Genomic DNA, 22,959 nt, shown 5'->3' with positions numbered 1-22,959 from the left:
ACTTTTAGTTAATGCATTTCAATTCCACTGCAGGAGTGATCAAATTCTTGTTCAATTTTACCCATACACAAGGGATTTTAGAAATTACTTTTTCCCAATGATCTACTCCAATGAAGACATTTCCTTTCTGGGATTTACCAATATTTCAGGAGCAGTCCAACAGAATTCCAATAATGATTGCTATAGTCTGCATCTGTGGAAACCTAGCAAACCTATATTGCTCCTGTAGTAACCTTCCATTAGGGCAGCTAGGTAGTACAATAGATGAGAGTGCTGGGCCCCGGGGCGGCTAGGTGGCACAGTGAGTAAAGCGCCAGCCCCGGAGTCAGGAGGACCCAAGTTCGGTTCCGGCCTCAGACACTTAACACCCACACAAAAATAAACTAGCCATGTAATCTTGGGCAAGTTACTTAATCCCAATTGCCCTCCAAATGGCAAAAAAAAAGAGTGCTGGGCCTGGAGTCAGGAAGACTCATATTCCTGAATTCAAATCTGACCTCAGATACTTGCTAGCTGTGAGACCCTGCACAACCCTGTTTGCCTCAGTTCCTCATCTGTAAAATGAGATGGAGAAGGCAATGGAAAACCACTCCAGTATCTTTGCCAAGAAAATTCCAAATGGGATCATGAAGAGTCAGTCAGTCCTGACTGAAATAACTTGAAACAATAATTTTTTTTTTTTTTTGCATTTTGGAGGACAGTTGGGGTTGTGACTTGCCCAAAGTCACACGGCTAATAAGTGTGTCAAGTGTCTGAGGGTGGATTTGAATTCTAGTCTTCCTGACTCCAGGGTTGGTGCTCTATTCACTGTACCACCTCGCCACCCCAACACAATAATTTTCCATTAGCACTGCAGGAACCCCATTTGTAGACAGATGGAGGATGGAAGGGGGGATTATAAGATAATCAGTCTTTGGAGATTCTATTTCTCTACTCTTGGGTTATAAGGGGTTTTTAGGGAGGACCAGAAGCTCTGGTAAGAAAGCTTGCTGAGACCTTTTCAGGGATGCTCTTCCACTTTTGGTGTCTACCTCTCAACCAAGTCTTGCCTGTAGCTCTAAGAAGATGTAGCATGTTTAGCAGCCATGCCCTGATAAAAATGTTTCAGCAGATGGGCTTAACCAGACTAAGGATAACTGATAAGTCTCAAACCCATCAGTGAGTTAGAGGCATGTCTACCCCAAGTATGTGAAGACATCCCTAGCAGAATGGGTGAATTAGAACAAATTATTCCAATGACCATGAAGACAGCTGAAACAGACATCAAAGATACCAAGGTCATTCACTGCATCTCAGGTCATCACCAGATGTCTTGACTTTTGTCTTGCCACTAGACTTTGGTGACTCTGGAAGAGAGTCTCTGAAAGACTCTGGGAGAGACTGATGACTTTGTGCTACTCTGCCTCACAACTCCAATTCATGCACAAGTTAAGCCATCACTTCATGATGTCTTTGGTTCTCTTTGAAAAAAGGACAAGCAACAATAGTTTTAATCTCATATTTTTAGACAGTTTAGAAAATAATCAAATAGCTAAAATGTTGGATTAGAGGGTATCAGTAATGGTAGGCTCTTCTGATCTGATTGAGTGAATATTCTAACCTGAATAAGAAAGGAAGAGGAAATAGTAAATGGATTTGCCAGAAATCCAGTTAAATAGATTTGATTTTTATTTTTTTCTCTAAAATGTATTACCTGTTGAAAAAAGTATGGCATACTAGTAACAGATTTATTTTTAAGTCACTATTACATGAAAACTGTTAATACTTCATTCCACTCAACTGAATTAAATAATACAATTTAATGGAATTTACTAAACACTTACAAGGCACCTGTTGTGGGCAAGGGCAGCTAGTGAGTGCAGTGGATAGAGTACTAGCCTGGAGTCAGGAAGACATATTTCTGAATTCAAATCTAGCTGAAGACATTTACTAACTGTGTGACTCTAGACAGTTCACTTAAGCCTGTTTGCTTTAGTTTCTCATTTATAAAAGGAGCTGGGGAAGGAAATGGTAAGCCACTCCAGTATCTGTGCCAAGAAAATCCCAAATGGGGTCATGAAGAATCATATGACTGAAACAAATCAATAACAACAATAAATTTTGAACAATGGACAGCTCGGTGGCACAGAGGGTAGGGCGTCAGGTCTGGAGTCAGGAAGTCTCATCTTCTGAGTTCAAACCTGGCCTTAGATTTACTTTACACTTGCCAGCTCTGTGACTCTGAGGAAGTCACTTAATCCTGTTTTCCTCAGCTCATCATCTATAAAATGAGCTGGAGAAGGGAATGGCAAACTACTCTAGTATCATCGCCAAAAAAAAAAACCCAAATGGGGTTAGAATAGTTGGATGTGAGTGAAAGAGCAAACAACAACATATTATGGACTATATAATGTGATAGTCTTAATAAGAGTCAACATGGTAGGGTATTAGACTTGGAGACTGGAAGACTTCAGTAAGGTTCACATCATACCTAGTCCTACAATCCTGGGCAAATCATGCAATCTCTGAGTACTTCTGAGTCACTTAACCTTTGTGCCTCTGGGAATTTTCTAGAACATATCCACTAAGTAATTATCAGTAGAACCCTCATGATAAGTTACTGGTACTAACACAAGACTCTCCTCATTGGGGAAGAGAATGATTATCTGGAATTCTGTGCCTGGACTGGGTTACCCAGAGCTTGGGAAGGAGAGTTTCTCTTTTTCTTCTAGATTCTGACTTGTTTAGCTTCTTCCAAGAGTCTTTCTCTTATTTTAGGGCCCTTTTGGAAAAGAGCTTGTTACCACCTCACATGCCCTCTTTTTCTACAGAAGTCAGAATCAAACCAGAAACTCTATTCTGCCAAACTCTATCTAACTCTTCCTTTAGGGAAGCACAAAGTTGAGACATAATTCTTTACACTAATGAGAAGAATATTATTTAAATTCCATGGCTTGAACCCAGAGTTAAATATATACATATAGAAGGCAAGGGAGAAATCAATATAGTAATGATGAGAGGGAAGTATGACAGGCTTTGTGCAAAGAAAGTGAAATTCTGAGCAAAAGGACCTAATTTCAAATCTCAGTCTTTTATTCTACTGTGTGACTTTGTGGCTACTCACTAAAAGATCCTGAGCTTCAGATTCTCCTCTGTAAAATAAAAGAATTTTCCTAAATGGTCTCTAATGTTCTATCTAGCTCTAAATTCTATGCTGATGAAAGTGGCATATGTTTTAACTTTAGGATGTAAATCAATCAGCGAGCATTTATTAAGTGCCTGCTACATGCAAGACACTGTGCTACTAGGCACTAGGAATACAAAGAAAAATGAAACAGCTCCTGTTGTCAAGGAGTGGTGACTCACAAAAAAATATACTGATGAAGTTAACCAACTACACCTGTGTTTATTTCTATTTAAAAAGAAATTTATACTAAACACATTCTCCACCTCCTTACTTTAAGTCACTTTATTGCTTTTTATAGCTTTTTTTTTTTTTTCCTGATAAAAAGAAACCTCAGGGTTAATCCATTGAGTATAGCTGAACTTGTCTATGGTTTATAATCTCCTGGTAAAACTACATGCTTATGGTACTATACTACCACCTCGTGGCTATGCACCAAAATAGCAGGTCCAAATAACAATAGCATCCACGTGGCAAAAATTAATTTGGATGCCACAAAGGCCATAAAAAGAAAAGAAATCAAACAACAATTACTACTGAAATATCACACAGCATTTTCTTTTGAACTTCAGAAATCTGTATATGATCTCTTATTTACTTCCTAAAGTGAAAGTTCCATGCAGGCAGAAAATGTTTCTTCTCCAAATCCCCACCTTGACCCATCAGAGCTAACTCAATATTTTACACCCAACTTGTTCTCAGTTCCTTTAACAATGCTTTTAAAAGTATAGGGGATTAATATGTATCTTTTAAATTTTTTAGTTAAGTGCCAAGGACAAAGACCTATTGTTTATCACTGATAATTCCATACATACATATATATGGCATGACATTGATTGGTAAATTTTTTCTATGAAAATGTTTGACAAAATTTAGTATAAAAGTTAGAGTATTAGGTATCAGAAAAGGGAAAGGAAAGGAGAGTCAGCTGGCATAGGATATAGGGGACAAATCTTTATATAATACATTAGGTTCATCTTCTTTAGTCTACAAAGAATCTTGGGAGCATTTTAGTCTTTTGTGGGTCAAAACCACATAATTCATATTTATCTAAGAATATAGGGAAACTTGTGACCTGACATTGTCATTAATATATATGGATCATGAGAGACTTTTATCGTTATAATTATTTTATTCAAAAATCATTGTACTATAAAATTATTAGAAAATAATACATTCAGAGCTAGAGTGGACTAGAGTGGTCATAAGGTCTAAACTCTTCATTTCACAAAGAAATAAAATAAGATCAATAGAGTTTGAATGATTTGCTTAAGTTTCTACCAAGTAAAGCAGAGTCCTCTAGTTCAAGAAATAGAGAAAACATTGCAATATGCTGCCCTTTCTATCTCAATCTCAGAAATAAGTGTGCTAATGGTCTTCCACAGACACTGATTATGGATACAAATTTCTATTTGTTGGATTTTTGTCTTGGACTTTAAATTGAGTCTCATTATACTATAATCCTTCTCTTTAAATAGCAGTTAAGTCATAAATGGAGAGTGCAAATCATTGACCTATAAAGCTTCCAGGAAAGTGTGAATAGGAAGTATTCATTTTAAATTGCTGCAAATGAAAGGAGAAAGTAGTTCTGTGTCAATTACCAGCTGCTTTGCCATATTGACAATATTTATCTAAGCAATATAGTTACAAGAAGCATCTAAAAACTCAAGGGCACTTGCTTTATTTACTCACTTCAGAAAGATGTACAACTTCAAATACATATGATATCTGAGGAAACTTACAGGAAATTAGTTTACATCTCATTTTGAAGTAAACTTGCTTTAAAGCTGAGGACCTTTTTTGCCTGTTCCAAAGCATGTTTAATAGTGACAAGGTCATTCCTCTTGGTAAAGTGAGGTTACTTTCTATTACTAGTCTTGGTGACTAGTAATAGGGAGACTCAAATAGATATCTCAAGATTCTTATCCACCTACCCTATTCCAAGGGAGACTTTGATTTCTATCCACTCCCCTTCCACCAGCAATCTTGTTAGTCTAGGGAAAATTAATTTTAGATTCAATCTCATTGCTATCCCTTAACATGGAAGGAGTGCCCCATGATAGAGATCCAAAGTATTGACGCCCATCAAATGACAGTTCCATGAAAGCTATCACACATCATAAATAGTATCTGAACTAATTTATCCAAATGGATAACAGAGAAATCAGAAAATTTATGTTAGGCTATGCCAGACAATACACAGAATAAACGAAATCTCCATCTAGAATAGAGATATCTCAACTCAACCAAAACAGTGAGAAAGAGTAGGTCAAATCTCACCTGAAATTACCTGAAATCTTTTGCAATTTAAGCCAGGGATAATGAGGTAATTGAGGTGCCGTATTCACTACATATAAGCTTCTTCCTGAAATGTTTCACTCCTTTTGAGCACCTCTCCTAAAGAGATGCTGGAACTTTGTATTTCCTCTCTAGAAGCTATAAACTAGAAGAAACAATATGCCTCTTTTCCCAAGCAAATGCCAGCTCCACCCTACACTCAGGCACAGAGTGCTGAGTAATTCTCTGCCAATGAGAGTCTTATGCTAACAGTCTTGAACCTCAGCTTACACTAGAAATAATATATTTTTTTCAGAGAAAACATATACACAATTTATGTTGAAAGAAATCTCTATTTTCTAATGCTAAAGTAATTATTTGTTTTAGAATCAAACTTTTCCAGTTTCATCATATCCTTTCACAGTACAAATTAGTTTATTTTTCTGAATTCTCTTGAACTTTTGAAGGCATTGAATTGATCGATTACTTTGCACTTATTCTTCTAAATACTTCTCCCCAAAATTCAAAACAAGACTGGCTAATCATGAAAATAATGAAGAGAGGAAAGACATTTTTTAAATGAGAATATTAGAAAAGAACATTTGAAATCGGATGATAATTAGTAATAGAAAAAGTATTCAGAATTAGCTAATGAATATGATGCCCAGATATGGGGTGGCCAATTATGTATTTCTACTTGTCTTTAACCAATGTTACTGATGCTTATTTAAAAATTTTACTTAATCTTCCATATTGTTTTAAGAGGTCCCTATCATCACCAGCTTAGACTGAAACCATAAAAAAAATGGAAGAAATCATTCGCCTTTAACCATGACTATTCATTGCTTAGCCATGATGGAAATGAGTTACCTAATTTATAGAATCATTGAAATGTCCTTTTTGAAAGGAGCACATTAGAGATGATAATAACTGACATTCACATGTAATTTTAAAGTTTCCAAAATGTTTTACATTTACTATTTCATTTTATACACATAAAAACCCTAAGATATGCGTATTATAAGTAACATTATGATCTTACAGATAAGGAAATAGGTTATAGTGATACCCATTGTCACATATTTCACACATGTCACACACAGCAAGTATCAGAGGTAGGCCTTGAATCCAAGATTCTCTGATTCCAAGACCTCTGTGCTCTCTTTCACACCTTGTTATTTCTATAATTTTAGTGAAACATTTTAAATATCTTATGCAATTATCATAAGTTTTGTGGGAAGAATTATATTCCCCCTATTTTGTGAGAGATGCAACTTGGTAAGATGATGTCAAAAATTGGGAAAAGAATCTGCATCTAAAGAGAATGTATTGGAATTCTATAGGGAGGAATAGTCTGACCAATTTTTAAAGAAAATGAGTAATTCAAACTAATGGTTTTGTGAAACCCATAGATATGATTATTATAAGTCAAGTTTTCTCCTTTTCTTTCTATATGCATGATAATGTTTGACATCCGAAATATGTAAATTTCAAATACAGTATAATGGACCATCTTTACTAGGTAGCTGTTATTTTTATGTAAAGAGATGATACTTAATATAATAAAAATTATTCTAGGAAGTCTAGGGTTCCAAAACAAAGATGGAGAGCAGTGAAGAAGGCACAAAGGTGCTTAGTGTACAAACATGAATCAGATACAGGACAAGTAGTTTATTCTTACATGGAAAGAAATGCTAAATAGAGAATAATAATTGCTCACATTAAGAGAATCAACATGTTAAACAAGATTCGTCAGAAACTACTTAGAATTATGATTATAATTGACTAGAAAGCTAGTCCCTACTCCTTAAATAGACGTAAAGTAGTTTGCACAACTGCTAATTAGCCATTTTTAATTTCATTCAAATGGTCATTATCTAGCTTGGACCAATCATCTTTCTACTGGTGGACCTCTCCAATTCATAAATATCCCCTGCTATCAGCCCCTATTGTCCCAGGGATACCATATTGTGGCCTTTCCAGACCTTTAAACCTTTCAGAACTCACAAGGCACTCTTGGATACATCTGCCATTTGTTGACCTGAGCTCAAGAAAGAATAAACAAAAATTTCAAAGGCTTCCAGAGCCACCAACCCAAATGACTGAGGGGTTGCTATGATCCGAGGTAAAGAAGGACTGGTTTTCTCTACCTCTTACAGGGATCATATCATGCTACCTCTGGGCCCATTCAGGAGCCATCTTCTCTTAAAAAATCCACTTGAGTCATCAATTCTTGTGGTTCAACAGCCAATTAGGAGGAATCTTCTCCATTTTTCCACTGCTACAAGTAATCCTCCAAAACTCCCACATGGATGGGCTACCATAATACTGGACTCTTGTCATCTACAATAAATTCCATGTCATCTTTTTGTAACTCATTCTGCTCAACTTTCAGATGTCCTTTCCTATTTTTCATCCTTCTTTAAATCTCTACCAGCAGGATTCAGCATTTAAAGTTTCCTACACAAGAGTCCTAGTGCTTTTCATTGAAGAAGCTGAGAATGTCTACCAAACATTCAGAGAAATTTAAGGGTCTTCTCAAACCAGATCCATTTCAGCTCACAAATCCTGCTCCCTATTTAAAAAAAATGTTCAAAAGTAGATTTTGTGTGGACATTTTAATATTTCCACATCTCTGTTCGTAGCATTTTGTACTCAAAGTGAATGAATATATGATGGAATAAATGGTGACTATGTCTTGTTTGGTATGTAATGAGTTTTTAATTTCATAAAAAGATACTGCCCTCTACTGGTAGACTTCTCCAACTCAAAAGTATCCCCTGCTATCAGCCCTTGTCCCAAAATGCAATTTGACATTTTATTTTAACATAGTTTCATAATTCTACTTTCTGGAAAATTTGCATAATTTTTTTCAATTTTTTTATTTTTAGTTTGCAACATTGGATTCCATAAGTTTTAAATTTGCTTCCCCTCACTTCTTCCTCCCCAAGACAACATGCAATCTTATATGGGCTCTACACATACGTGGATGGCATTTTTGATCATGAGTCCTTTGAAATTGTTGTAGGTCCTTACATTGCTGAGAAGGGCTTGTCATCAGTCATCTGATGTAAATCAGTCATCTCACTCTGTGGATGTTTCTGTGAGCAATGTTCTCCTAGTTCTGCTCATCACTCAGCATCAGTTCATATAAGCTTTTCCAAGATTTTCTGAAGTCTGCCTGTTCATCATTTCTTATAATACAATAGTATTGAATTACATTCATATACCACAATTTGTTTATCCATTCACCAATTGATGGGCAACCCCTTCAATCTGCATTTAGGCTCCATTAGTTCTTTCTTTGAATTTGGATAGCACTTTCCATTATGAGTCTTTTGAAATTGTCTAGGATCATTGTATTGCTGAGAAAAGCTAAATCAATCATAGTTGATCATTGCAAAATGTTACTGTATACAATAATGTTCTCCTGGTTCTGCTCACTTCACTCTTGCTGTGTATTCTTAAAAGGTAATTCAAAGACTAGTGAGTGCCCTTCAGAAAGGCTTCCCTGTTCTCCAGCCCTCACCTCCAACTTAGTCATGACCTTCCCCCTTCAGACCTTTGCTATAAATTGTGTAATATTGGGTATAACAGATAACTGAGACAATGTCATCCTACTAGGTTATAAGCCCAGTGAGGGCAAGGGATAATGTCTTACTAAGAAAAGCAAATTGGGAATTCTGCTTAATCAATATTATCAGACTTTATTTTTAGCTGATATCTGCTATGAATTACTAAATTAGTTAAACTAGCTTATGTTAGTAATTTCTTAGCATTTAACTTCCCCACTCTGGTAAACCTAAGTGGCTTCTTTTGTAAGATTCCCCTTTTCTGTGTGAGCCAAAGTTCCCCTTTTCATGCTAGTTAATTCCTCCTTTGACGATGAAAATCACCAACTTTCCATATGATGCTAAACTGCAATATTGGTGTGACTACCCTACTGAATAGCAAGCTTTTGTAATGTCTGGCCAATCAGAGAAAAGAGATGTTCCCTACTCAAAGATTGTTCAACTTTCCAGTTGCCCATTCCCAGAAATAGGTTCCCTGTTTCTAACCTTTTTCCAGCCATGCTTTCCCTTTTCTTGCCCTTGTTCAAGATGCCCCAGATGCATTAGCCCACCTTTTGCCAAATGAATACAATTTGTGGTTAGTACCTGATACACCAACCAACCAGGCATCAATACCCACATTACCCAAGATTTTGTCATTTGCCTCAGTTCCTCTTTGTGAACTGTAAGAAAGCTCTATAAAATAAGTTTCCATGGGGGCATTGGTTACTGAGAAGCCTCAGACCCCATTTTTTGGCAATTACCATCCTTGCTAATTGGCAGCTAGGGGGTACCATATGCACAGAGTGCTGGACCTGGAGTCTTAGAAAGATCTTAGTTCAAAGTTGGCATCAGACAACTAACAGTTGTGTGACCCTGGACAAGTCACCTCACTCAATACACCTAAGTTTCCTCATCCATAAAATGAGCTAAAGAAGGAAATGACAAATTATTCTCCTATCTTTGCCAAGAAAACCCCCAATGAGGTCACAAAGTGTTGGGCACAACTGAACAACAACAGCCTTGCTAATAATTGGAATGTACCCAGTTTCTCTTTACTACAGTTTTCAATTGTCACAATATCTGAACTTGTTCCCCACCAGAGTGCATAACACAGAGTTCTTGTAGCCAAGAAGGGTTTAATAACTGCCTGTTGATTTACAGAATAGAATGTGTTGACAGGATTTATGCTAAGAAGATAACACCATTGTTCTGTACTCTAGAGATAAGATTTAAAGGTGATGGGAAGGTTTAGAGCATGCTGACTTTTAGGTCAAATGAGATAATTAAATATTAATTGTTTTAAAAGAACACAAATATAAAGTTTACAAAAGCCACTACAAATGAATGGGAAAACTTTGCCAAAAAAAAATTCATGCTATTATTTTTTCTCCCTTAAATTACTCCTTATAGAGATGTATTTACCACCACCAAAACTTCTACGTTCAAGTTGTGCCTACAAAGCTGATGAAGGACCATGTAAAGCCATGCTCAAGAGGTTCTTCTACAATATTTACACTCAACACTGTGAAGAATTTGTATATGGAGGATGTGAAGGCAATGAAAATCGATTTGAAAGTCTGGAAGACTGCCAGAAACAGTGTGTAGCAGGTGAGCTCCTTGAAAAATCTATCATTGGCTCATGAGAACATAGATTTATGGACAAAAGGAAATGGAGAAATAGCAAAACCAACACATTGATTTTATAGATCATTTCTGATACTCCAAGAATCTTTATAATAGTTCAGTTTAGCTTCCAATCATACACTTTTTCTATAGCTGTCCACAAACTGGGAAAAGCAAATATGCATTAATAAAACCTTTTTGTTACCAATGCACTGATAATTACATTCTCAACAAAGGTTTCTTTATCTTGTAAAATGAATATGAAAATTTAGTTTTCTGAGTCAAATATTTTGTCTACAATATTATGCCAACAAAAGCAGGAGTGTACTGAATGATCACATATTCCAGGCACTGTATAACCTGACTTAAGATCATAGTGTGGATGATCCCCATACTACCACAGGCATTTTGCTGGTGGCCAGAAAAGGGGTCCTATATTCCCATTCCAGGACTTTCAGAAGATATCCTTTAAGACTGTCTTGGGAGAGTGGGGAGCTAGAGAATGAACAGTTCATGAATTCAGGGGAAATAATCTTAGAAATCTGCAGAGGGAAGACTTCTGTCACTGGCTATTGGAAAGATGACTTTATGAGAAATGAATGGACATGAATATTTCATTGTACATAAATCATATTTTTCCTCTCCTTCCACATAATGGAAGTGGCAAATGCCACTAATTCATATTATCCAGCTTAAACTTTATTTCAGATATTATTAGTGTCTGCTATGGATTTCATGGTCCAACTATTCACTTTCCACTTCACTCAGATTTCCATTCCAAGGTGCATTTCTATAGCAAAATGAACATCTTTTTAGCCTTCAGAATGTTTAGATGCCTGTCTCATTCTATACCCATTTATATTTAAGTGTTTTCATCTAGCAGCATGCTTCTTTTAAAAAATTTATTTCATTCTGGCATACACCACTTTTCTCCCCCTAACATTGCAATTACACAAATAGACCTATTTTCCCTTTAGACTTAATATTAATATTGTCATTTAGGTGGTACCCACATAACTTTTTGTGAATCACCATGAACAAACCGCCATTAAAGTGTAAGAATGGTTATCATAACTCCTCATTCATTTCAATTCAACTGAATACCACAAATAGTTATTAAGCACCTACTATGTGTTAAGCACTAGGGATCCAAAGATGAAAGAAAACATTTCTGACATTTATGGAGCTTAAAATTCTTTGGAGGAAGCAGCATACAAAATACATAGAAAAATATGCCATGTAATTTCTGCGGGGAGTGCATAAGGCTGATATGAAGGGCAGTTAGATAGTGATAGCAGATGGACTGTACGGGACACAATGGAAGGGCAGAGAAGAGCACAATAGGAGAACATAAGAATGGTATTTCATGGCTAGTCGAGGGAGCGTGGGAAGTTGTGGTCACAAAAGGAAGATTTTCTTCAGCTTGTAGCTCAAAATCATAAGGATTCCGAGTGGAATAATAGAGAAAGAGATTGTAATGTCTTTACCACGATCAGAAGTGATATATATTTGATGATCAGTCCATAACAGTGACAGAGGAGAGGCATATAGAGAGTCGGAAGTGCAAGTTTCTAATCCCTGTTCCTGCCTGATGGTTAAGGCAGGGGTTGGTAGAGTTCTGAGAGCAACTTGGTTACAAAGAGTGAAGTGTGCTTGACGGCTCTGCCCCTGGGAAGGTCAGCCCTGCCCCAACTTTCTCCAATGTTGAGTAGATCATCTTCCCCAAGTTGGTATCAACATAAAATGGTTCATTTTATCCTAAGTTCCTTCAAACACTCTCATCTTGCAAAAAAATAATGTCTCTATCTTCCACACACTAGGACAATATTACAGGATAAAATAAACCTCTCAGAAAAAAAAAGTATGTGTTATCTTGGTGTGCAGGGTGTTAAAAATTTCTTGATATAAAATAACTCTAGAAAAATTACATAGGAATTAAGTATTTGGAATACAAAATGTGTTTTTCCCTCTCCCCCTGTGGCCATCTGAACAAGTTACAGTTTTGGAAAAAATTAATTTATGTAATTTTCACTTAATGTAAATTATCATCAAAGCAAGGGATACATTTCTGTTATGTTTTCCTACCCCTAGCATCTTCCATAGTATAGATAGATATTTAACAAATGCTTTTTAGATTTAGATGAGATGACACTTCTTCTGAATTACAATTTATGTTTATACCTGTCTCTTGTCCTAGTTCATAAGTATCTTTCATCAGGAATGCACAATACTGGGGTGGCCAGGTAGCACAGCGAGTAAGAGCATCGGCTCCAGTGTCGGGATGACCTGGAGATTGAATCCTGGGCTCAGACACTTAGCACCCACCTAGAAACACCTGGCCATGTAACCTTGAGCAAGTTATTTAACCCCAATTGCTAACAACAACAACAAAAAAGGAATGCACAATATTCCTATTAATACTTTACAGTAAACCATATCACTAAATGAGTACAAAGGAAATGTTTTTTTTCTACTCACCTTTTCCATGAGAGAAAGCTTGAAAGGAGTGGTACAAATGTCAAAGCAATGTAAACATATTATATATATATATATATATATATATATATGTATATATATATATAATTATGAATACCTAAGAGAAATAAGCTTTTGTTTCTTAACTATGACTCCCCTCAAAACATTCAATTTCTTTGTATGTTATATCATCTTATCTATATTGATATTAAAATATTTCTTTTAAAATGAATAAATATTAAAATGAATTTTTCTATTTTCTGTAAATTTCTGACACAAAAGGTATGTCTACAGTATGCAATCACCCAGGAAAATGCTGAAAAAGTTTATTAATAATATAGATGTTTGATGCCCAACAGAAAATCCTGTATGTATTTGGGTATCAATTATAAAATATGAAGTCTCATTTTGGGGTTCTTTTCTCTTTTCTTTCTCTAAATACTCTGTCCCTTGGCAATTTTATTCCCTGCCCATCATTCTCCCTTCCTAATTACTGAATTATCATCTCTACAAAGATAATTCATGAATCCAAACAGGTTACTCTTAATTTGTCTTCCAAATTCCTTAGCCTGCTGCCTAAAACCCTCTTCAATCTTTCTCTAATCTGCCTTTCTGGACATTTTTTTATTATTCCTCTTCATATATACTGGCCAAATTGGATTTTCAGTGTTCCTAAACTCAGCTTGCCATCCCCAAAGGGATTGTGTGCATTCATCCATTCACTCAAGATTCTATTCTTTCCTCATCTTGATTGCTCAGAATCCTAATATTTTTTCAAAACTCATGTCAGGTGCCACTTCCTTTGTGAGACCTTCACTTACCTCCAGCTCACCCTCAGATATGCTCAAATACCATTACATCACTTTGTCTGATCATCTTTACCACCTTCATGCCTTACCCAGTATGATATTTTTCTCCTGTGTGTCTGCTTTCCTCAACCCACTCCCCTTTATAGTATATGCTACTTGAGCAGAGGGAAAATTTATTTGTTTTTTCTTAATTCTATTAGTTTGGTTTCTACATTACAATAGGTTTAGATTATTCCAACTTCATGAATGGTCCCTTGCAATAAAGTAAAATACATTAACTTATACCCTTAAAATGTATGCTATATTCCAAATCTGTAGCACCTCCATTTCTTTATTTTAACAGAAACCCATATATATATATATGTGTGTGTGTGTGTGTGTGTGTGTGTGTGTGTGTGTGTGTGTGTGTACTTACGTATGTATGTATATATTTCTCTCATTGTGTGTGTGTTTATAATACATAGCAGAATTCTGTTGTTATTATTGTTCAGTTGTGTCTGGTTCTTCGTGACCTCATGGACCATAGCACGCCATTATTATCCATAGAATTGTCTTGGCAAAGATAATGGAATGGATGGTTTGACCTTTCCTTCTCTTAATTTAAGGCAAATAGTGACTTGCCCAGAGTCACACAGCTAGTAAGTCTCTGAGGCTGGATTTTAACTTAGGTCTTCCTGAGTCCAGGCCCACCACTATATATATATACTATCATCTAGTTTCCACCACATATTACATCCATCCAAAATACATAATATATAATCCATTTGTACACACATATATTACACATGCATACATTACACACACACACACATTTAAACTTACTTCTTTCAGTGGTATCATAATTCTTTTGTAGAAGTTAAGCTTTTCATTTTCCTAAACCATATTTAATGAGTCTGTGTGATACCTCCCCATGCAATATTTCATTTTCCTGTCTAGACAACCTCAGTGAGTTCTCTTCCCTGCCCATTCTCTGGAGGGGCTTATTTTCCTTCCTCAATTGTTGGAAGGAGCTACTTCTTCCAAATTATGTAGTTTTTCAATTTTCTTTAGCTTTGAAGAATAAAAACCAAAGTGAGTAGATTGTTATAGCAGTAGATTACTATCACATCTCTTTAACTGCCTTGTTTTCCTTTCTTGGTATAGTGGGCATTTAGAATATAGGCCATGGCTAGGAACCACTCAGCAATGATGTTTGGATTTCACTATTCTTCCCCCATCATGACAGTGAAATAAATGACAAAAGGCTATTTGCTATTCAATAGACATATGAATCGTCACTTTTTTGAGGGTACGCATTATACACTGATTCTGATCCTTTGTTTTGGCATAGAATAGAGACTTGTGATTATTTTTTTGTAAATCACTCTTGGTAAGAAAGTTCTCTTGGCCAATGCAGAGCAGCAGTCTTAGAGTGTTGCCTAGTAGAACTGAGATTAAATTATTCATGGTCACACAGCTACTATGTTACGGAGACAATACATTTACCCAGGTGTTCCTAACTCCAACCTAGTCTCCTATTTATTGTCCAGCATTTCTCAGAATGTGTTCCATGGGCACCCTTGCTTTACTCTGCCCTTATTAGAAGTTCTCTAGTTTTTCCAGATTTTTAGTGTAAAATGTCTTACATTTTCTACTATCTTTTCAGACTTTTGACTTTAATTTAATATTACTTGTCTCATGATATCATTGTATTCTTTTTTGTCTATTCTTATTTTTAAGAGATATATTTCTTGGGCATGGCTTTGAACCTATTGTGCAAAGTTGCTAAATCTAGTTCTAATTATTTACTCCAAAACTTTTATTTCTTCTTCAGTCTTTTCCTCCAACTCTCTCATTTCATTTAAAGCTGGAAAACGCCCCACAGCCTCTTGCTTCCTTTTTCTAAGAACTGCAGTTGACATCACAGCTGCACTGTGACCCTCTTCTGGGTATCCTCCTTTACTTAATTGTCATATTGGCACAAAACTTATCTTTCTCCCATAAGGACTTTATATGCTTTTTCCCCTTTATCATCTGATTTCTGACAATATGTTCTGTGGGAATTAAGTGCTGTGTTCTTCAATATCACAGAGAAGGATCAGGCCTAGGAACTGTCTCAGTGAACACTGAGCGATCTGATCTAGGAAACTGTTGGATCCCTGCTCTCCTGGACTCCCCAGGCTCTCGATTCTAGTTTGAGTCTAGGCAATACATCTTAACACTTGACTCTGGATATAACTCTAGTAAATAATTGCTGGCTCCAGCTTCTGTCTCTGAGCTGAAAGACTCTACAATTTCATAGCAGCAGACACACATGCATACCTTTTTTCTTGCAGCTCCTGTCATCGGGGGAGGGGGGGATTAAGAGGCAGGTCATGTCTGCTGGGCCAAGTTCTGGATCTTGCTCTGGGGTGAGAACAAAAGAACTACTGGTCCACTCCTGTTCCACAATTCCTACCCTTGTCACTTGTCGGTAGAATAAATCATGATCTTTGACTGGAAAAAAATGACCCTTATGATTTCTCCTTAGTCTTCCTCATCCTTCATCAGGTGCTCTTCTTGTTGCAGTGGTTGTGGGGTAAAATGGTATTACTGCTTCCTCCTATTTCACCATCTTTGCTGGAATATAAGGCCTTTTAGCAAAGCAACAGTATCATACTCTTTCATTGATAAGAAGATACTTAAGCCTGGAATCTACAGAGTTATTCAAGTTGGTACTCTGGGCTCCAACCCAAGAAGGTGGTAGATGATAATGCAGTTGTCTCTCAGGAGTTATCCCTCCCTCAAGCTGTAGATGGCACCAAAGAGCAAGTCAGACAAGTCTAGCTGCATCATCAACCACAGAGAATTCTGCTTTCCTCCAATCAGTTCCCAGTAGCAATACCTCTCAACTCAGTCACCCCAAATATACTCTTTACTTCCCCCTAGTTCTGCATCAGTAACTGTTCTTACTCTGTCAGATTTCTTCCTTTCTTTTTTCCCTTCTTTTTTTCTTTATTCTGTTTGTGACTTCTCAGTTGGCTTCTATTCTTCAGTCAGCTTCTATTTACTGTTAGAAAAGCAGTACCTCCTGGTGTTAAGTGTCATACCATTGCCTCATGAAAAGAAACTGAAAATTCACATATCTTTGAGATATTACATGATGATTATAAGATAGTCCCCAAATCCCTTTCCAAAAAATGTTTTTGATGCAGAATTTCTCAGTGATCATTTCTAAAGGTGTAAAAACAATAATAAATTAGCTTCTGGAAAACAGTTCCCTGTAGCCATTTCTAATATTAATCAGTTCATTTAGATTGTATTGCTTTTAATTAAATCCTCTTTGATCTTTTATCTGAATGTCTGTTTTCTCTCAGGTCCTCATAACTAATTCAAGTTGCTTTTCTATAACATCTTTGGTAAAGTCTTTTGTTCTTCCACTTACAGTAAATAAAATACCAACAAAAATAGTATCTTATATAGTATCTATATACAGTATATAATATCTATATACAATATAATATAGTATAAATAGTAATTTAATATAGTAACACAGTATATACAGATAGTATCTTATACAAACATTAAAATATATTTTAAAATTTGGTAATTTTTTTCTGAGAAATTAATATTATATTATAGAATTATCAACTAACTTTCCACTAAATACATACTTAAAAATTAAGTGACCACTGTTGCAAAGATCAATTTAGTGTGGTCTAAGTAAATGGAGTGTTATACATGTGTTAGACTTTTATTCATCTTTTAAATCAAAAGAAATATGGTACAATGACATTCACATGTTCACTACCATTATTACATTTTGTCCTGAGGAAAACTCTATTTTTTTTCCTTTGATTTAAACAAATTATTATGGACTTGCCAATTTTTCTTTTGATCTAGAGAATCCAATTCCCAAGCTGGATTCTGTCAAGCAGATGCAATAAAAAAAATAGTTTAGACAATTATTTCAGTAGCTTCCAGATGTGAGAAACAAATCCATTCAAAACACAGGCTGTAGTTCAACTGAGGAGAACATAAGAGTCATGCTGAGAATACAGGTCATACACAAGAGCACCTCATTTCTTGATCCAGGAAATCTACAAACAAGATGGGGGATGATAGACGTATCACGTTTCCTTCCTACGCTGCTTCATGCTACCCTGTTGATGTTAACTCTATTGTCCTGAATGGATATGAAAACTGACTGAAAAATGTCAAAATTGTCCATTTCCCCAAAGAAACAGTAAGTTGAAGAAAATGCAATACTTTGAAAATGAATGATTTTATTATGGTTTGGTCTAAACACAAATACAAATTCTTCTGAATGACAATTATGCTGTGGTTTTCAGCACAATGAAAGTATGGGACTTTCTGTTCCATTTACGAACATCTGTACCTTTGCTGTTAGTGCAGGTGCAAGACGTAGCCAGGAATCTCAAAATAAGGCTTCATTCTTACCAGAAGCATTTGGCATTTTTGTTTGCTTGTTTGTTTTCTTTTTGTCTGGACCCACCTGTAATTCCATTGGTATGGAAATTCCTTCCACCATAGATTTGGGACTTTTCTATAGCTTATAGTCTTAAAAAGTTGCTTAAAGCAAAGAAAGGTGAAGTGACTTGACTGTTGGAACACAATTAGTATGCACCACAAGACAGGTCTTGAATCTATCTTCTCTACTCCAGAGCTGACCCTCTTTTTACTACACTGGTTCCCTGCCTTTACTTTCTGCACAGGAGTACAAAAACCGAAGTGTATGTCATTTGGTTAATAGATATGACTCAGGACATATCAGAGAACTTCAAATCACATCCCCACCCTGTCCTTAAAAATATTTTTAAACATGGAGCAAGGTACTGAAATATTATCTCAAGTTTTGTTATGGGAGAAAAACAACCATGTTATTTAAGGCTTCAATTTTAGTAGCAGGCTTTGAAGTTTCATTTGGTTTTTGCTTCTTTTTTTTGGAGGGGGAGAAAGTGGGGCAATTGGGATTAAGCGACTTGCCCAAGGTCACATGGTTAATGTCTGAGGCTGGATTTTAACTCAGGTCCTCCTGACTTCAGGGCCGGTGCTCTATTCACTGCACCACCTAACTACCCCAAGAACTGACTCTTTTAGCTGTCACTTTTAGCTGTATGGAAGTCATTTATATCTGCCTGGTCCTCAACTTCCCCAGGGCAGTGTCATGGTATTTTATTTTTCAGTTGTTTCAGGCATGTATAACTCTCTGTGACCCCATCATGGAATTTTTTTTTGGAAAATATAATGGAGTGGTATAAAGCCATGCATGAGCAGCTTTCCAGTGGACTGCTGCTGTGAGCAGCTTTCAAGGTTCTGATTATATAGTATGGTGAGCTCTCTATTTATTCAATAACAGATCAGAGCAAAACATTCATAGAAAATAAAAATATAGCATTCACCGTGTCACAACTCAAAACTTATCACTAAAATGGCCACATGATTTTCACCAAAGTGGTCACATTATTTTAAACAAAGTACATTCATTCAGTCAATCACAAAATCCTTAATTCAATCACAAAGTACAAAAGTCAAAGTTCTTCATCCCTAGGTCACAGTAAGTCATGATATTCTCAGTCAGTACACAATATCCAAGTAAAATCTTCTTTCAACTTCACTTGAGGCTGTCTCTCAGCTTCCATGAATCCTCTTCCATGGTCCCAGTGCAAACTGCCACCTGGGTTCAAAGGCAGGCAACTTCCAGTTCCTTGGTCAGCTCCTTGTCTAGTTCTTTGTCCAGCTCCCATTTCATATTGAAATTCACAGTGTCCAGCCCACCTCAAGTCCTTCACAGTTTCTGTTTCTGGGAAGACAAAGCTTGACAGAGCCACAATAATATTCATACAAACTGCCAGCACCATCATCAATTCACTATCTGCCTGTGAAATCAGTTCAGACCCACCAACCAGGTCTGACAACTCAACACAAATCATCAACAAAGAAATCCACACAGACCCACAAACAAGGTCCGAGAGGTCAGCACAGATCATCAGTAAAGTCCCAGGACCTCCAAAACCCTCCTCCAGGACTTCTGTAAACACACAACCAGAAAGTCCCCTTTCAGGACTTCCAGTGAGGTCCCAGGGCTTCTGTACAAAGTATCACAAACAAACATCAACATAGACAGAGCAGACAAACAGAGTACCAGGATACCACAAGTTTTCTCCTTCTTGACTGTGTCTCCACAAGAGTCCTCTCCTCAGTTCTGCTGTCTCTAGCCTGGAAATTCTCCTTACATATTGTCATTAGCTCCTGTCTTCCTGTTTCAGGGGTTCCTGAGTTCTAGGGTCACAAGTTGTGGGGTTCACATTTTCTGTTTCTTAACAGATTTGATACAAGGCTCAAAAGAAACTTGAACTGAAATGAAACAAGATGTTAATTCAATAGCTTAAACAAGGTGTGAACTACTTCTGTGCTTGCTATTATAAGTAGCTAGCCATTTCCTTCTCCAGCTCATTTTAAAGATGAGGAAGTGAGGCAATCAGGGTTAAGTGACTTGCCCAGGGTCACACTGATAGTAAGTGTCTGAAGCTAGATTTGAACTCAGGAAGATGAATCTTCCAGATTCTTAGCCCATCTATACACTGTGCCACCTATCTGTTCCCCAATAACATAACTACAACATTGTGGTGTGATGCTGTGCTAAGCAATCAGGTAAAGAGGGCTTCATCATTCTCTTATCATGCCCTGCTCTTGTGATAATAGAGCTATTCCTCAATTTCAACTATTTCTGAGCTACTTCCTTAGCTCTTGACCTCTATGAGAGGTTTTGCTCTGAAACCAAGCCTGGTGAAAAAAAGGAAGTGAAAGAATGAAAGATCCACCTTAAATACCATTCTAGGTAGACCCAGCCTGCTTGATCCCTGCTGTGTAATTCATTGCCTACCTGGTTGAATTCCAGCATAAATCTTCTCTTTTCTTACTGGGAAATGAATTAGTAATGAATAAAAAATGAACCAATCATTCTCTTTTTAGCTCAGAAACTCCAAGATTAGAAGTCACTGGAAAAAAATGCCTCAGTTTTTAAGTACCTCTCTCAAATGAAGTACTCACCAAAATGTTCTTTTTCTACATTCAAGCAATGAAATACATGCATAATAAACAACATTTTTAAGTCTATTGTACCTTGAGACAAAATACATAGAAGGTAAACAAACTTTATGAAAAAAAACTTTTAGTGATATATCAGTAATTTGATTGATAAACATTACTAAGCATTTACTTTTTGCCAGGAACTTGCTAAGCTTTCGGGATGCAAAAAGAGACAAAAGACAGCCCCTGCCCTCCAGGAAGTTACAATGTACTGGGAGAGACAACATGCAAATGAATATTTACACAGGGGGCTATATACAAGATAAATAGGAAATAAATGGGGAAGTCACTATTTAAAGGTGTTTGAGGAAGGCTTCCTGTAGAAAGAAGGATCCTTGTTGAGACTTAAAAGAAGACAGGGAGGTCAGAAGCCACAGTGGATGAAGAAGACCATTCTAGCATGAGAATGGAACAGCCAGAGAAAATGCCTAGTGATAGTATGTCTTGTTTGTGGAACAGCCAGGAGACCAGTGCACTGTATCAAAGAGTACCTGTCAAAGAGTAAGTTAAAAGAAGATTGGAAAGGTAGGAAAGGGCTAGATTATAAAGGGCTTTGATTGCCAAACAGTTTTTTAAATTTGATTCTGGGGATCACTGGAATTTATTAAATTGGTGGAAGCAGAGAGGAAAAAGATCTGTCCTTGAAGAAAATCACTTTAGTGACTGAATAAAGGATGGATTAGAATGGGGAGAGACTTGAGATAGGCAAACCAACCAGAAAGCAATTACAATAATCCAGGTGTGAGGTAATGGAGTGCTACACTAGAGTGATAGCATTGTCACAGGGGAGAAAGGAGGATATATTAGTGATATTGCAAAAGTGAAATTAGCAAACCTAGTCTATAGATATGGTGGGCGGGGGGGGGGGGGGGGTGAGGATGACTACTAGGTTGCAAGTTTGAGCTACTGGAACAATGGTGCTGCCCTCCAAAGTAAGAGGGAAAGTAAGGGTGGGGTGAGAGGGGAGAGTTCAGTAAGAGGATAGATGACTTCTGTTCTGGACATATTGAATTTAAGATATCTAGTTGACATCAAGTTCAAAGATGTCTACAAATCAGAATATATCATGCTTCAGCTAAAGTAAAAAAGCAGGGGTAGCAAACCTAATCTCAGACAAAGCAAAAACAAAAAATAGCTCTAATTAAAAGAAATAAGGAAGAAAACTATATCCTGCTAAAAGGCACCATTGACAATGAAATAATATCATTATTAAACATATATGCACCAAGTGGTATAGCATCCAAATTCTTAGAGGAGAACTTAAGGGAGTTACAGGAAGAAATAGAGATAGCAAAACTATACCTCAGCCTCCCCGTCTCTGAACTTGAAAAATCTGACCTCAGAATAAACAATAAAGAAGTTAAGGAGGTAAATGGAATTTTAGAGAAGTTAGATATGATAGACCTCTGGAAAAAAATTGAATGGGGATAAAAGGGAATATACTTTCTATGCAGCTGTACATGGCACATACACAAAAATTGACCATGTACTAGGGCATAAAAAACTCACAATACGGTGCAGAAAGGCAGAAATATTAAATGCATCTTTTGCAGATCATGATGCAATAAAAATTATATGTAATAAGTGCCATGGAAAGATAGATTAAAACTAGTTGGAAACTAAACAATCTAATCCTAAAGAACAAGTGCATTAAACAACAAATCATAGAAACAATCAATAACTTCATTCAAGAGAATGACAATAATGAGACAACAAAACAAAACATATGGGATGCAGTGAAAGTGGTTCTTAGGGGAACTCTTATATCTCTGAATGTTTATATAAATAAAATAGAGGGGAAAAAAGAGACCAACTAATTGGGTATGCAAATGAAAAAAGCTAAAAAAAAAAAACAACAATTTGAAAATCCCCAATTAAATACTAAATTAGAAATACTGAAAAACAAAGGAAAGATTAATAAAACTGAAATAAAGAAAACTATTGAACTAATAAATAAAATTAAGAGCTGGTTTTATGATAAATTATT

General features: G+C 36.4%; 1 protein-coding gene across 4 annotated transcripts in view; it reads left to right on the top strand.

The window, feature by feature from the left end:
• Window positions 1-22,959, top strand: part of TFPI (tissue factor pathway inhibitor) — a 127,713-nt gene that overhangs the window by 66,255 nt on the left and 38,499 nt on the right. For all 4 annotated transcript variants that reach the window (XM_069064522.1, XM_069064520.1, XM_069064519.1 and 1 more), the window contains one exon: window positions 10,405-10,602. In XM_069064522.1, the coding sequence (XP_068920623.1) occupies window positions 10,405-10,602 (198 nt within the window). The remainder of the gene's footprint in view (window positions 1-10,404; window positions 10,603-22,959) is intronic.

This window comes from Petaurus breviceps, unplaced genomic scaffold, assembly GCF_028583685.1.
Source record: "Petaurus breviceps papuanus isolate PSGF00001 unplaced genomic scaffold, PetGlider_PUasm1.0 90638, whole genome shotgun sequence".
Classification (NCBI taxonomy): Eukaryota; Metazoa; Chordata; class Mammalia; order Diprotodontia; family Petauridae; genus Petaurus; species Petaurus breviceps.
This window is presented reverse-complemented; position numbering and strand designations above follow the sequence as displayed.